The sequence below is a fragment of the Scophthalmus maximus genome, chromosome 6, assembly GCF_022379125.1.
Source record: "Scophthalmus maximus strain ysfricsl-2021 chromosome 6, ASM2237912v1, whole genome shotgun sequence".
NCBI classification, from domain to species: Eukaryota; Metazoa; Chordata; class Actinopteri; order Pleuronectiformes; family Scophthalmidae; genus Scophthalmus; species Scophthalmus maximus.
Window position 1 is genome coordinate 18827421 of NC_061520.1, and position 15996 is coordinate 18843416.

Here is a 15996-nt window from a genome sequence, read left to right on the forward strand (position 1 = left end):
AAAAGCGACAATTGGACACGGCTGTTGAAATTAGTTATAAAACTTTTATTAAAGACAAAAACATTTCACAGGATATGCGCAGACATCTTTACACACAGTACCTCACCACAAACTGCCGTTTCAACAGCGGTTGAAAATGTTTTCTCCGGTGCGCACGTGTCAACAGATGAGCACAACCGGCACATTTAATACCCTATGACATGTCTCTGTAGGAAAAGCACAGGTGAGCATGATTTAATTATCTATGGCTAAATTCCATTTTTAGTTACATTATACGGTATCAGTGTCATGGCTCGCTGGTTCACTTGAATGAACAGAGACATTTTAATGCTATTGCTAACACCTGTGCTTTCTCCAACAAGTCGACCTGTCGGCTCATTGTCTACATGCTCATGTATGTTACTCACACGTGGCGTGAGCAATGGAGAAAAAACTATAAAGACAAAACTCAGCGTTGTGTCATTCCCCAGCTGCAAAACAAAACAAAAGATTATGTCAAGTAGAGATTCAAGCATGAAACATAATTTTTAAGTTTACTCCACGTATACATTTTTTTTTAGCAATTAATGACCAAATGCAATGTTGTCACATTTTGTGGAAATGAATATCACCACGGCAGAGTCTCACCTCGGCCGTCACATTCATCCAAGCAGAGAGATGAGCATGACCACGCCCATGAACTGTGTGAAGAGGATGAGTGGCGTGAAGAAGGACCACACAGGCCACAGTGCTATGTTGAAGCTGGAAAGAGAAGGACAAATATGGAATTTCATGGAAAAGAAAGTTTGATTAGAAATGACTGAAAACAGACGCTTCCTATACTGTCTTGTTTCACACATTATGCAACAGGGATTCATAGCTTGTGATAAAAAATCTAATTTAAAAGGCTTCTTCACAGGCCAGGGAGAATCCAATAGAAAAACATGACAAGTGATTACATGACGGTGAATCTTTGGCCCTGTTCAGTGTGGGGTGATGTGATCACAAGTGGACAGCTTGTTTGGATGCCACAGTGACATCTCCCGTTGGTTTGTGAACTGCCATTTTGAAGCCTCGGGTTTAGCATTTTTCCAGCGCCATCTTGTTTTTAAAAAATCAGAAGTAATCATATTTGGAGGAACGGGGAGTGGGTCTGACTGAGAGCTCGTCCACTACACTTCCACCTACACTGATTGGACGGTACTAGCTTTATTGTCTATTTTACTCTAAATAAGACCATCATTTACTCAATGAACATCATGCTGTATTGAAGTAGACTTGAAACTACTGATTAAGACGATAAACTCCTCAGGAAAATGTTTACTGATGTTATAAATCAAATGACCAGTTTATAAACCAGTTTGTGTCAGGGATGCAGATACCCTGTCTACATTTAAAGTTAAACTTAAAACCTTCCTTTTTGATAAAGCTTATAGTTAGAACTGCTCAGGTGTTTAATAAACCATTTCTTTATTATGCTGTTATAGGCCTAGACTGCTGGGGGAACTTATATCATGAGCATCTTTCTCCCTCTCCCGTTCTCTCCTTCTCCCTCTTTCTCTCCCTTTATATCTCTCTCCTTCTCCCACCTTTTCAATCTCTCTCTCTCTCTCTCTCTGCCCCCATGTATCTACATTACATGTCACTAACTCTGTTTTCTCTCTCCCCTAGTAGATCTGACCCCAGATCTGCAGGATCCAAACCCGTCATTATTATTATTACTATCATTATTATTAATAACATCATTGTATTTATAAGTATCAGTTTTCACTAATTATAAGTATCAGTCTGGTAGAAATTAAAGCAACTGTTATACTACCCCCCCCATCCCCCGATATGTTTACAGTACATGTCACTAACCCTGTTTGTGTTTTCTATCTCTCCTAGTGTATCTCTGACCCCAGAGCTGCAGGACCCAAACCCGTCATTATTATTATTGCTATTATTAATATTAATATTAATATCATCACTAATAATGACAACAACATAATTGTATTTTTTAATTATAAGTATCAGTCTGGTAGAGATTACAGCGGCGGTTGTACAACTGTCCTCTCTCTCTCTTCTCTCCTACTGTCTCTCCTCCCACCCTCTTTCTGCCCACCTCTCCTCTCTTCCTCCTCTCTCTCCTCACCCCAACCGGTCGAGACAGATGACCGCCCACAACAGAGTCTGGTTCTGTCAGAGATTTCTTCCTGTTAAAAGGGAGTTTTTTCTCTCCACCGTCGCCAAGTGCTTTGCTCATTGTGGGATTTGTTGGGTTTTCCCTGTAATATTGTAATATTGACCTCACTATGTAAAGTGCCTTGAGACAATGTATTTTGTGATATGGCGCTATACAAATAAAATTGAATTGAATTGAAAAAGTGAGAAGTCTATTTCTCATAGACCCTCAATAGAAACTGGCTTATTTTTGCAGCCAGTGGAGTCGCCCTCTCCAGTCTATGGTTCAGACGTCCGCTGCCTGTTGCTCCAAAAAAAATCCAGCAAACGCATCACAAGGTGAAAAATTCCCCTCACATTTGGTCTGAACACACAATCAGACTGTTGTGTGCATTTGACAGATTTTTACTTTAATTAAAAAAAAATTCTCCAACCAACCATGTAAATGTCGTGAATTAACATGAAAATGGGCTGAGGACCAAGAAACCTAAGAGGCCCATCTATCAATGTAAAATAAAAAGCCTTAACCAGGTATGACATAGCAATACACAAGCTAACGGGGACATTTTAAATTTACTAGTGATGAGTGAAGTTGTATTATTAAAGCTTTAGATGTTTGCTGGTTCAACAGATCAGATGCACATGAATCTTACCATGAACATAAGGAGATTTATTTCGAACAGCATTTCTTATTACAGAAACAGCGACTTATTTGGGTTTTAAATATTACAGAACCACACAGGTTATGGCATATTAGACAGAAAAAGGGAAACACGTCGGTACATGCCAACATGATCCTGGGAAAAGCTGTGATAACAGTACTGTGCTGTGTGTTGGACGAACAAGAGCTGTGTGTAAGGGCCATTAAAGACCATTAAGAAATATTCATCACTTATTGGTTGATTCGTGATTATGGACCAGGATGCTTGTACTGCAGAACCAACAGAGTCAAAAGCAGCCAATTCCAGCTACTTGACCAGTGAGAAACAGAGCCGACATAAAGTCACTGATATAAAAGTCGAGAAGATCTTTTAGAAAGCCAGATGCCCACATACGTACGGTCTAAGCCTGTTTTTATCACGTGTTTTTTCCTTAGTTTGATTCAAAAATCTTGTGTTACAGCATATAATGACATTTTAGACAAAAGTGTGTTTGTGGAGAGCCCTTTGTGTTTCAACATGACAGCTGAAAGCCTGATGGGACACGTGATATATGAGGCAGACACCACTGTCACTATATTATCTCATCTCTCCTCATGTGCCCAAAGAACATGAACTTGTTAAATTACGCACATTTAAAAAGGAGAGGACGGTTTAGGATGCCAAGTGTCCTACTTTCTTCGGTTTTAATTCAATGTCCTATATTTCATCTGTTATTATGAAACTTGAAGGTCCATCAAAGCGATCCGTTTTACCTGCATGATGCAGCAATAAAGGCTGCGGTGGTGAGGGGAGGGATGGCAGGGTATTCTTGGTCATAGTGCAGGATGCCTTTGAACCACTCCAGGTACACAATGCAAAACATGGCCAGAGACAGGCAGACCCCAAGGAGCACCAGGCCCACATTGAACCACCAACTGGGGAAAAAAAGAGAGTTGTTTTTTTTAAAGAGGGAACATTAATTTAAGACCTGAAGAAAACCGGTGGAGACTTATTGAGGCTGTTCCAATACAAAAGATGGTCTAGTTAACAATGGCACAAAAAAGTTTCCCAGTGGTATCAGATACCAGTGGTATCATTTACTAGGGGTGCCACTGAAATAGAAAACAAAAACATCTGAACTTTGATTTTATCCACCTTCCATAACAAGCGTATTCCCTAGGACAAGTGTCGGTGTGTGTAGGTCATCTACAGAAAATAAATAAACTAAAAACAAGACACGTAATTTCATACGTGTCTAATGTTTTACCTGCTTAACTGCACATAACACTTCCAGCTATCTGTGCGATTGATTAACCTCTGAGTGTGTATAATGTAGGGTACTGGAGAAGTGTGGATGATATCCGCATGGAAGTGTTTGCGTCTTCCTCATAACTCAAGTCACCTTTTGATATCGTCGTTCTCCATGATGTTGCGGAGGAAATCCACGTAGTAGGTCACACCTATAGATGCTACGATCCAGAAAATGGAGTGTCTGTTGAGGCGAGGGAGAGGCTTGGCATCTTTTTCCTCCTGACCTGAAAGATGAGAGAAAACAACTGTGTCAAGATGATGATGCATGCCCACAAACGTTTGGCAAAAGTATTTAAGTGTTTCACCTTTACTAATATCAGAAATATGAAGACATTTACCATTCAACACTAACACACTAAATAATGCAAAGTATACTAAATGCTAAGCGGCAATGAAAGAGTCATGGTATATAATGTACCAAATATGAGATTTATCTTGACTCAATAGAAAGTGCTAAATCCTCACCATTCCAGTTTGAGGAGCTTTTGAGGGGAACCTGATAGTTTTCTTAAGGGATAATCTTACTTCTCAGAGAGCTATTAATCTCTATAATTTACTGGTTGATTAAACATATCCGAGCGTGTTGTTGGCTGATGAATTCTCTCCTCCCTGCAGTGTTCACAATGAACTCCTTGCCCCCAGGCGCCAGACAAATGGTTGGCCAACGTCTTTTAATCAAAGTTATGCCCCGTGGTCCCTAAGATACACGGCAATATATTTGGCAAGTAGGCTTACCAGAGAGGCCACCGGCGGTACGTAAAACTGGAATATTCTCAGACGCTGATATGCACGGGATGATCCCTCGGCAAATGTTTGGTCTGTAGTCGCTCTGTATCACAGTTATCAGTTTACACTGCAAAAGAGACGGCCCTTGGACTGGGGACAGGGTGAGTGTACAGTTTCCTTGACAAAGCGTTTGCTCCCAGTCAAAACAATCAAGAAGCGCTGGGTTTCTGCCAGCGGATGCCTCAAAGTTAGACAATTGTCCACTGTACAAACTGCCTACAAAACCCCCCTTAGACCAAGAGTGTTGCAGTCACACTTACACACAGGCCTACAGTAAACCGCACTGCGATTGAAAGGTTCACAGTTTGTTGCAAATGTTTTGGAGAAGTCTTGATTCACCTGAATGGTCCAACTGGAGGACGCGGTTTGTGATGCTGTTGCATTACACTGTAATACAGACCAGCAGCTTTGAATCACATCGTGCAAAAGGACCGCGGAGTTGACTCAACAATTCTCTCCTCCAAAAAGCTTCAACAAACGCAACGGGCACATTTCAGTCTTCATCACAGAATAGTTCGCTGCAGGGCCGCTGCGCCAGGCTGCGTTAGTTTAGCTTAAAGTACACGGTTGACTGTCAGACAGCTGACTCCTCCCACCTGGTGACTGTCAAGTGTCACGCATCTTGTTTGAGTTCCGTGGAAGGAACATGTCAATGTGTCGAAAGACTGTGACGACAGCAAAGTGATGATTAAAGTGAAGGTTATCGACTTTAACAGCTGACAGTAGTGTTTGCTCGGGTTAGCCCGCGCACTTAGCATTTAGCAATCACATCCGGGAGGTCTAGCGCCCGGGCTGTGTTCTAATCGTTGGCTCCGACAGAGAGCCGGTCAAAGTTGGCCGACGTCATCCGACGTGGTGTTTTCCTGGGCTTACTCTTTTCATCTTCGTCACCCGCTGTCGCTGTTTGCATGAGGAACTCCGCATCTCTCTTAAACCTGTTGCGCAGCGTGGCCAGCTCGCTGTCGTTGAGCATAGCGTCGATGCTATCGAGCTACCAAGCTAAGTGGAGACTGGTACACTCCCTGCCTGGACTCGGTCGCCTTTTCATGACGCACTTGACAGCGACAGTTGTAGTTTTTTTTTTTTGAGTTTTTTTTTTTTTTGAATTGTCTGGATTTAACAAATGTAAAGGCGTGGGTAAAAACAAAAACAACAATACACATTAAGTAAACGAACAAGCTAACACATTTGAAAGATAATAGGTTAAGAAAATTTAGAAAGTTATGGTTCATAGTATATATTGAGATTAATGTATATATATATATATATATATATATATATATAGATATATAGATAGATATATAGATATATAAATCTATATATATATAAACATATTCATAGTGGCATCAAACCTTTTTTTTTTTTTTAAAGGCCTTTGTTGTTAGTATCTGTTCCCTACTACGCAAAACCATGTTGAATGCAGTCACTTGAAATTGATAATTAAAGATAGTAGGTGTGTTTTGTGTACATCTTTTGATAGGGGCCATCTTAGTACAAAAAAACTAGACCACTGGGCAGAAAGAAAAAAATGCTTCAAAGGTACAAAAAAATACACGCTTAAAAGGATTACTGAGGATATTGGCACAAAAAAAAGTAGGACCAAGCATATTTGCTCCCATTCCTCGTACGCTTTGCAGAATGCATAGTAGCTGGCCCCCACCCAAAGTCTACCTTTACACAGCGGTGGCAGGAATCGGACACTGCTGATACCAATTCCGTTCTCAATTATAAACTTTCAAAGAGGCAATGGCAGGATGTGTGCATTGAAGAAAAGAGAATAGGACTATTGGTTGTAAATCCCACTCATTCTCAGTGTCAAATCCTTCACATCAGCCCACTTTTTGTAAGTTTACTAGATATACTATTATGTAAAACTAATGTGAAGTAATACAACAGCCCTTCAATAAATCCTACCTCCATGAAGGTGACAATGTTCAGCATTGAAGCATTATACTGACAAATGTCACTCATATGTTACAACTTACTACTTTTGTTAATATTTATAATCAAACTCTCTGGCGTTTATTCACCTTTAAGTAAACTTGACTTCTGCCCACAAACAAATAAATGGAAAACCAAGTCATCAGTTACTCTTCTTACACTGGCTGGTCTTGTTCATGAGCATATGCACCAGTTAAAACTGTTACCTCACACTCATATTCAGGGATTTAATTTAAATCATCTGTATTAATTCATGCATCTTAAGACTCTTATCTTCTTCGCATCTTCTTTTAAAACATTTTATCTTTTTATTAATCCATTTCAAATCTCTTGTAGACATTTTTATCCATCTGTTTACCTGCCTTTGCGTTTCCTCAGTTCCTGTTAATATTGCTGCGCTCTGTGCATGGATGGGGTGCCTCTTATTCTGAAAAAATGTTTCTGTAAGACAAGCAGAGAAGACGGTAAAGATTGCTCCTGTCACAATTAAATGTGTAAATCCGAAAAATGTAACAGCATCACTAGTAATGAGGGCTCATCAGGTCAGAAAACTGACTAAATGTGGTCATACCAGCTGTTAAACCGAGGTGTACAGAAAAAAGAAATGGTGCTATATTTCTAAATAATTAAACTTTTCATTTGAAAGAGAACTGGTGTTTCTTTCAGACAATGCATTGTCTCACTTTACCATCATAGGTACCCCTTTGACTTGAAAAAGGCTTTATTCATATAGCTATTGCTGCCGTCAAGATCAGAGGTTAGGGATCAAACTGCCCCATCAGGCAAGACCTGCTGGCCACACAGTTCACCCTGCAGTATTTAATGGCAGACCGGAAATGATGATCTGGATTTCTTTTTAGTTTCCTTTCTGTTTTTCAGTTTCTTTGGGGTCTAGATTAAAACAAAAGCCTTCAGCCATATTGAGTCCCACAGCGGACCAGAAAACACCATTTTAATACTAGCAAACTTGAGGAACAGCTTGACTAATACCCAAAGTATGTAATATACAATTACAGGTAAGCAGTGTGATGAATGAGGATCAGTGTTAAACCTGCGGGGATTAGCAGAGCTTCATAAAGCTGGGCAGATTTCCTCCTGTAGCTCCTCCTCTATCTGTGTGTGTGTGTGTGTACGCAGGGTAAAGAGTCTGCTCATTCTAGCGGCGGAAAATCAGACAGCATTACAACTTCACCTGAGGCTGACACCAAGCATCTTGCCTCTATGGAGCTTCTGTGTCCATGGCCAAGTGAACCCCGTTCGGGGTGCCGAGGAATGTGCATTAGCTTCGTCCCGTGTGAGAGTCAAATTCACCTCAGGTGCACCTCTCCTGTTTCCCCATCCCCCACTCCAACATCCAATCCCACAGATAAGGTGCCATTTCCCAGCCTTACCGTGGCCTTGGAATGTAGAAGAGAGTAGCCGTCTATCACAGCTGTCATTTTATACATCGGGCCACTTCAATCAGTAACAGGACACATAATTCAGTTATAAAATGGTTTAATCTTCAAGATTATGCCACCTGTATAAAAACATCCAGGGGGAGGATGACGGACAAGGGCCTTTAAATTGTAAAAGTCTATGAACAATATACATTTCATGCCAGAGGAGTGAGATAAACACATCTAGTTTACAAGTCTTACTTTGTCTTTCAAAACTCTGAATTTGGGATTTTTATTGATCTTCTTGTTGAATAGTGCGAACACATCCTCTTCTGTTTTGAAATTTCTATCACCGGTGAAAGAGTAGTAGGCTGCCAAGACCTGTGAAAGGAGGAACAAGCTCTCAGCATCATTTCCATCCAAAGACTCTTGCTTCCAAATAATAATGTAGTGGAAGGACATGCAGAGTTTAGAAGCCAGGGGGGATGCTGTGCAAATCAAAGAACCAGAGACTCTAATTAAAACTATGTCTCACCTTCTTCCGTAGTTTCTTCACTGACAGTTCCTGGTCGGGTGAGTCTTTCAGTACTGCCTTAATATTCCCCTTCCAGTTGAATTTGCCTGTGAGAGGATCAGAAGTATAAATTAGCTTCTTGTATGGAGAATATTCATTGAGGGTCAGTTTCCCACAGAATAAGAAACAAAGAAAGTAACAACACTGACCCCTAGTGGCTTCACAACTTAGTACCATCATTCGGCTACTAAAAGACATTATTCAAGGTTATGAACAGAACCATGTCACCTTTGGAAGCGGTTTGATCCTCAGTCTCCTCTGATACGTCTATATCAGCATCTGCTGTTTCAACAACTGGGAAAGGGAATATAAAAGCGTTAGATTGGACTTTTGTTTGTAGATCCCAAAAACATCTCATCTCTCCTTCAAGAAGCTTCTTAAGTTCTGACTGACTGGTGGAAGGTCCCAGGTATTTAATGCTTGTGGGGTCATTATAAAGGTCATTGATGTCACTTGGTTAGTGCTCCTGGCTGTTGGGACAACAGTCTACAGTTGATGGAGTCACACAAGTCACATCAATGACCTTGATCCCCCACTCGTCAGTCAGAAATGAAGAAGCCTCTTGGATCAGAGGTGAAATGTGGAACGTTTTAGTCGTTTCAACTTTTGTTGTATAACCATGACCCGGATGACGGAGAATCTTCACAGACGACTTACTTTTCTTTTTCTTGCTGGATGTCTCATTTTCAGCACTGTGCCCATTCGGCTCTTCATCTCCCTCCTCGTCACTGCTGTGCTTTCTCTTTCTGTCCTTTTTTTTCTTTTTGCCCGTCTGGTCTTCCTCTCGCTCCTTCACTTCTGTTTTTCCTGCATCTTTCCTGCTCTTCTGCTGACGGGCCTCTTTGCGCTCCCTTTTGTTCAGCTTCTTCTTCTCCTCAACGTTTGGCTGGCCATTCTGATTTTCATTTCCATTGATATGCACTTTGACTTCAGCCGCTGCCTGTTCGTCTTTTTTAGTCTGTTGGGGGGCCTCCACAGCCTGTCAGATTGAGGGTAGGGAAGGAAAATCAGTGTACAGGTTGAAAACATGGGAAACTTATTTTTTTCTATACCTTGAGAAGAAAGGAAAAACAGAAGGAAAAACCACATCGAAACACCCATTTCAAACTAGAGAATGATTTGTGGCATCATTTACATTTACAAGAAGGAAAATCATTCCAGTGGTGTAAAACCAGCCCCTGATATTACCAGAATGCAATAAAATAAATACTTGCAGCCTATTTTTTGGAGCGATTTCTCTGCATTAAATTTGGATGTGAGCGGCAAACTAAACTAACCAACATATACTACACTCCCACCTTAACTACTGTGCACAAGGAATCAGCCAAACACTGAATATAACCAGAGTAATGTGACAGTATGCAGATGAACTTACAGCGTCGGCCGCAGCGAGGATGTTCCACACTTCGTCGTGAAGGCTGGGATTCGCTATTTTCAGACTGTTTCTCATCCAGTTCTGAGGAAGAGTCAGGAAAATAATGAGTCTCTGACGACCAGCCAGTCTGCTCAATTGAGTAATTATTAATTTATTATATGGTAAATTATTGAAACACCAACCTGAAACTTGGCCCTCTTTCTTGGGACATTATCATACATACTGACTTGTGAGAGCACGTCCTTTAGCTTCGCACTGACCCCGGGTTTGTTCATGGCCTCGTTGACTCTCTTCAGTGAAAAGAAACGTTAAAACGTCAGCTTACAACCTATACATGCTTTTCCTGATGCAAACAAACATGGATGGACAGCATTCCATCACATTTCACCTGGATCCACTGCTGCTGTTTCACATCCCCTTTGTTTGCCTTGGCCTCGAAGCCTTTTCCTCCATACTTCTGATCTTCACTGATGCATTTCATGTGGTTCTTGTAGTCGTCGCCCCTGTTCACAGAGAAACACCATCGCACAATTGAAAGTTATTGTTGGCTATTGTTGACTGCAGTGAGAGGAAGTGGAGAGCAAACATATAAAGAGAAGACAGAAAACACTTGATCGTTACCAGAAGTCTTTTCCACAGTCGATGCAGGACAGCACCTGGCAGCCCCGACACATGTTCACATGTTTATCGACCTGAGCTTTCTTCAAGGATTCGCCGCACGCGTTGCAGGTGAAAAACACCATTTCGAACAATACTTCTCAACCTAAACGATTTAAAGTCGAACGAGGCTGCCGCTGACACACCGGCGTACTCCTCGTGCGCACGCGAGACCCGCCTGTCCGCAGCGCTGGTACGAGCTAATGTTAGCTAAAGAAAGGCTAACATCCAGAGACAACAAGTGTGACATAAAATAACTAATGTGACCAGGGGAGGATTTCATCAACACGTATACAAACAGCGAGTTGCAGTGTTAAACGTGTTTTGTTTGAAAATCGCATTTGAAATCAACCGCGAGGCTCCAGCTCCCTTACATCCGTGCGAAGTTTCCAAAACACACGTGACCGCGCCGACACGCAGTAGTCGCATTATTAGTCTTCCGTGTGCAAACGCATCAAAATAATAGTTCCTACTCAAATGAAGCCGAATATTGTCCAAACACTTTTTTTTGTTGAAAAGCTATGTACTGTCATTGTCAGTGTGTCAGTATCACCATCCCCACGTTAAAATATATCACTCCATCATTCTCCAACATGGGAGTCCCACAATGTTTTTTCCCTGTTTCGTGTTTAGGCGGCACCAAATACAAGCTGCACCCGGATGTGACGCAACGTTCTCCCTACTCGAAAAAGTGACCCATCATCCAAATAAGAGGTGGGAACCTTCAATGCAGGTCTGGACTCGTATCTACCACCAACAACACTGAAGCGAAGACTTCCAGGACTTCCAGGACTTCCAGTTTCGATTGAGTCTGCCCTTCTTTGATGCTGCGCCGACTCACTCCTCTCACCGCCGGGGTCTGTTGTTTTGTTAGCATAGCTTTGTATTTCGTTTGTCATTTTCGTCCAATTTTTGCATGGGTGGTCTCATAACAAGTGATACAGACTCACTGGATTCTGCACTGTTGTTGAATAATGTATTTTCTGTATGAACGTTAGCAACATGTTGGTGGTGTTTCAAGAATGAGCAGATCAGAGAAATTAATTAAAGACTCCTTAATAAATACTTGTTTTGTGTGTGTGTGTGTGTGTGTGTGTGTGTGTGTGTGTGTGTGTGTGTGTGTGTGTGTGTGTGTGATGGAGAAGTTGGAGCACAGCAGCTGAGGGACCATGGACACCCTGTCCAGCCACAGCTCCTACCTGCTGCAGCAGCTCCAGGAGCAGAGGATCCAGGGACTGCTGTGTGACTGCATGCTGGTGGTCAAAGGCGTCTGCTTCAAGGCCCACAAAAATGTCCTGGCGGCGTTCAGCTCCTATTTCAGGTGCCTTGACCTCTTTATAGCAGATAGTGTAGTCGTGGCACATCAGTGTGCATTTGTGTGAATTCACACTCTTTGCTCTTTAATCTATCCCAGGTCCTTGTTCCAAAATTCCCCCAGTCAGAAGAACGAGGTGTTCAACCTGGTCATCCAGGACGTCGGTGGTATAGGTCAAATATTGGACTACATGTACACCTCACACCTCGACGTCAACCAGGATAATGTGCAGGCGCTCCTGGACATCGCTCAGTGCTTGCAGGTTCCAAATGTGCAGGGCATGTGTAACGCTTTCCTCAAGCCCTGTCCCCCACCAGTGGAAATCCCACCGTTTTCTCTCCCAGGCATGCTGAGCTCTGAGCACGACTGCCTCCTGGGGAGCAATCTTCCTCATGACGTTGACCTCCCCTGTCCCTCTGAAGCCCAGAGGCCCGGCACCAGCAGTGATGTGGACCACACCAAAAGGGTGCCGGGTTCTTTACCTAACAGCAGCACCAGCTGTGACACAGCTAGCAGCTCTCAGGCACCTGTAGAAAAACAGTTAGTCCACGGCTACAAGCTCCGTAACTTCTACAGCAAGCAGTACTTCAAACAGAGTGCTATTCAGACTAATAGTGCGGCCTCAAACCAAGGCCCTAGTCCTTTGGTGGTGGTGGAGGAGCCGCAGTGTCAGCTTGGGGTCAGCCAGGGTGTCAACAACATGCCTGTGTGCTCAGGAAACACAGTCCAGCCTAATCCTTCTAGCGCATCTGCGGCAGTGGAAAAGAACCCTGCCTCCGCTCTAACACCCTCAGAAAATTTAAACGCCCCCAACTCAGACTCCATGCTCAACAGGCCGGTGCGCCCAAAGAAGGCTGTGTACTTGAAAAAATACAACTACCTGAGATCTCAGAAAGCTCTGGAGGAGATGTGTGCAGAGTCTGTCAGCGAGCCCGTCCTCTGCTGTCCCAAACAGAGTCGTCAAGAAGAGTCTGTTGTCCTGTCAACTCCAGAGGCTCCCGTTGCTGCGGCCGAGGAGAAGGTTCCTGATACAGCGACAGATTCACAACATCATCCCAGTTCTCCACCTGCGACCCAAGAAGAGCAAAATCTGAAGCCACAGCAGCCGACAGGACACAAGCAGTATTGTTGCAATGTGTGCGGGAAGATTTTCAAGCATCCGAGCAACCTGGAGCTGCACAAGCGCTCACATACTGGTATTCACACTTTATAACTATGGTGTACAGTAACACTGAGTGTTAAACCAGGGATTTTGTCAGATTTATTGCAAATGATTACTTTTAAGACCCAAATCTATGTCTGTTTTTGCAGGGGAGAAGCCCTTCCAGTGTAATGTTTGTGGGAGAAACTTCTCACAGGTACTGTCCGGTGTTATATTCCTGGCTTTGTAGCTCCTATGTGGTCAGATGAAATTCAGACGTGTATGTTATTCATTAAATGTATGTTTTACAGGCTGGAAATTTACAGACCCATCTGCGGCGACATTCTGGAGAGAAACCGTACATCTGTGAGTTATGTGGCAAAAGGTGAAGTATCTCCTATTTATTATTTTTATTATTATTATTATTATTTAGTCATCCCCTCCCCTTGTTTATATTTTCATTTTGCCCCCCATTTCACTTTCCTGTCCTCTTTGCCACGTTTTGTTTGATTCAGTGCTTTTATAACAACAAAATCCTTGATAGTTTTCAAAGCTTGCCAATAAACAATAATTTTAGGTATTCTAATAATTGTTTTTGCATTTTTATTATACAGTCTTTAAGTTGCATAATGGGGCCCTAACAAAGAATTTGTGGTGATAAATGAATGAATATTCATGTGATGTTCAGCTTTACAGCAGCAGGGGATGTTCACCGTCACAAAGTGGTCCACACAGGAGAGAAGCCCCATCTGTGTGATATATGTGGTCGAGGTATGTGACATCTCTCAACACAACAAATCATCTTTTTATTAAACCTTAAAACAACTTACTCCAGCTTGTACGATCTGCTGAGGGCCATCTGGAAAACATTTTTGAGATGTTTTTTTTCTTTCTGTCTTTGTACATGTCTCAGGATTCAACAACTTGAGCAATCTCAAGGAGCACAAGAGGACTCACGCCACAGACAAGACATACACCTGTGACCAGTGTGGAAAATCCTTCAACACGCACAGAAAGCTGCTGAAGCACAAGGCCCGCCACGCTGGGGAAAAACCACACAGTTGTGCAACCTGTGGTAAGGAGCGGTTTGTAACTAGTGCGAATGTATCATTCACTTGTTGGTTCTGTAGATTCTACTAGAGACATAATTGCATGAAAATTAAATATATCATATTTAGTAATGACAAAATGATTTATAGGAGAAAATAGCTTAATAGGAGTATGAGTGTAGAATTACCTTTCTAATCTAGTATAAGAAACTACTGGCCACCAGATATGGTTAGATATTTAATAAATGCCTGTTGTAGGTTAATTTTTGTGATCCTTAATATATACGTTTTTCAGTAAAGGTTTATTTGGCATTGGTGTTGTTTTTACCTGTAAAGATGAACAAAACGAAAAAGACAAATGCTTTTTTTCACCACCCAGATTTTTTGACTGGCCTGTAGCTAATGTCTGTGCAGTGATTTATACTCAGTTTGTATCCTTAATGCAGGGAAGTGCTTTATTGGCTCAGGGGACCTGCAGCGTCACATACGTTCTCACACCGGTGAGAAACCCTATATCTGCAACGCCTGCGGTAAGAGCTTCACCCGCTCCGCCATGTTGAGGAGACACAGCAACATGCACTGCAAGGGGGCTCCGGCCGACAGCCTGGACACCTCTGAGCAGACGTCGCGTAGTTCGGACGGAGCAGCCTCGTTCCCCAAACTTGTCGGCCACCGCAAATCTCCCGCCTCTACCGGTGAGCAGAATTTCTCCACCATGATGCCCCGTGCAGAGTTGGAGAAACCCTCACTACCGGCTCCATCGCCAACACAGCCACCGCCGCATATAGACACGCCTTCTCCCACCATGCCCCTCAGCCCAGCTTCCACCCCCACCCCGCTACCCGAGCTCCGCTCTCTGGTGCCGCATCATCTCCTCTCGTCCAACCACCAGGAGAAAAGTGCAGCCCTGGCTGCTCCAGACCACTCGAAGATGGCCAAACACCACCTGCCTCAGGAGGCCGTGTACGGTCCGTATGTGGAGAATGAGGGCATGTCGGTGGAGATGGGCAGGGGACCGGTGGGGAGACCCTACCTTCCTCACACAGACAACCACTGCAGTTCACACACATCCTCCGGCAGGCCCAGTAGTGGCTCCTACAGGTCCAGTGAGGGCCAGTACATCTCCAGCGTCACTCTGTGGGGCCTGGCGATGAAAACTCTGCAGAACGACAATGACATGGAGCAATGACACGCTTCTTCACACAAGCACAGCATCAATGATAGCAGCTCTTATGATGAAGCAGACATAAAATATTAACAATATTAACTATTTATAACTGGAAATGTTTTGAGAGTTGACATCACTCCAAATCAAAGCAAGCCTTTCTCTAAAAATAGTGAAATCATACATTTACTCAAAGGAATGATAATTGCCGTTGTGATACTTTATTGTAATACACACACCAGTCAGGTGTGGACTTTGACAGCTGAGCAGTGCACAGGGTTGTTTTTTTTACCACTCTTATTCTGCGTGGATCTTCCTTTTTAAAATTCCACCTATAGACTTCCGAAGATGCACCACAGGTAGTCAAAAATATTCATTTGTATTCGTATTTATAGCACTGCACTTTAAAATGTGAACATGCAGACCTATTTTTTGATTATCTGCGTCAAATGTTTAATAGTATTATATTAATGTAAGAATAAATGATGTACATTCTATTTAATGTGTGTGTCTTTGTTAA

General features: G+C 42.6%; 3 protein-coding genes across 3 annotated transcripts; 1 reads left to right on the top strand and 2 right to left on the bottom strand.

The window, feature by feature from the left end:
• Window positions 1-24: 24 nt before the first annotated feature.
• Window positions 25-5921, bottom strand: tmem128 (transmembrane protein 128). The gene is made up of 5 exons (XM_035631853.2): window positions 5754-5921; window positions 4186-4318; window positions 3557-3718; window positions 628-741; window positions 25-470 (listed from the first exon to the last, which is right to left on the bottom strand). The coding sequence occupies exons 1-4, from the start codon at window positions 5851-5853 to the stop codon at window positions 642-644; spliced, it is 495 nt and encodes a 164-aa protein (XP_035487746.1). The 5' UTR covers window positions 5854-5921; the 3' UTR covers window positions 25-470; window positions 628-641.
• Window positions 5922-8301: 2380 nt separating this feature from the next.
• On the bottom strand, window positions 8302-11231 carry lyar (Ly1 antibody reactive homolog (mouse)). Its single transcript, XM_035631852.2, has 8 exons — window positions 10771-11231; window positions 10538-10652; window positions 10332-10439; window positions 10150-10230; window positions 9432-9753; window positions 9003-9068; window positions 8736-8821; window positions 8302-8581 (listed from the first exon to the last, which is right to left on the bottom strand). Exons 1-8 carry the CDS (start codon window positions 10890-10892, stop codon window positions 8444-8446), a joined length of 1038 nt encoding a protein of 345 aa, XP_035487745.1. The 5' UTR covers window positions 10893-11231; the 3' UTR covers window positions 8302-8443.
• A 231-nt stretch (window positions 11232-11462) lies between these two features.
• zbtb49 (zinc finger and BTB domain containing 49) lies at window positions 11463-15973 on the top strand. Its single transcript, XM_035631851.2, has 8 exons — window positions 11463-11663; window positions 11952-12127; window positions 12221-13317; window positions 13433-13479; window positions 13574-13647; window positions 13951-14033; window positions 14176-14337; window positions 14758-15973. The coding sequence occupies exons 2-8, from the start codon at window positions 11976-11978 to the stop codon at window positions 15498-15500; spliced, it is 2358 nt and encodes a 785-aa protein (XP_035487744.1). The 5' UTR covers window positions 11463-11663; window positions 11952-11975; the 3' UTR covers window positions 15501-15973.
• The last annotated feature ends 23 nt before the right edge of the window (window positions 15974-15996 follow it).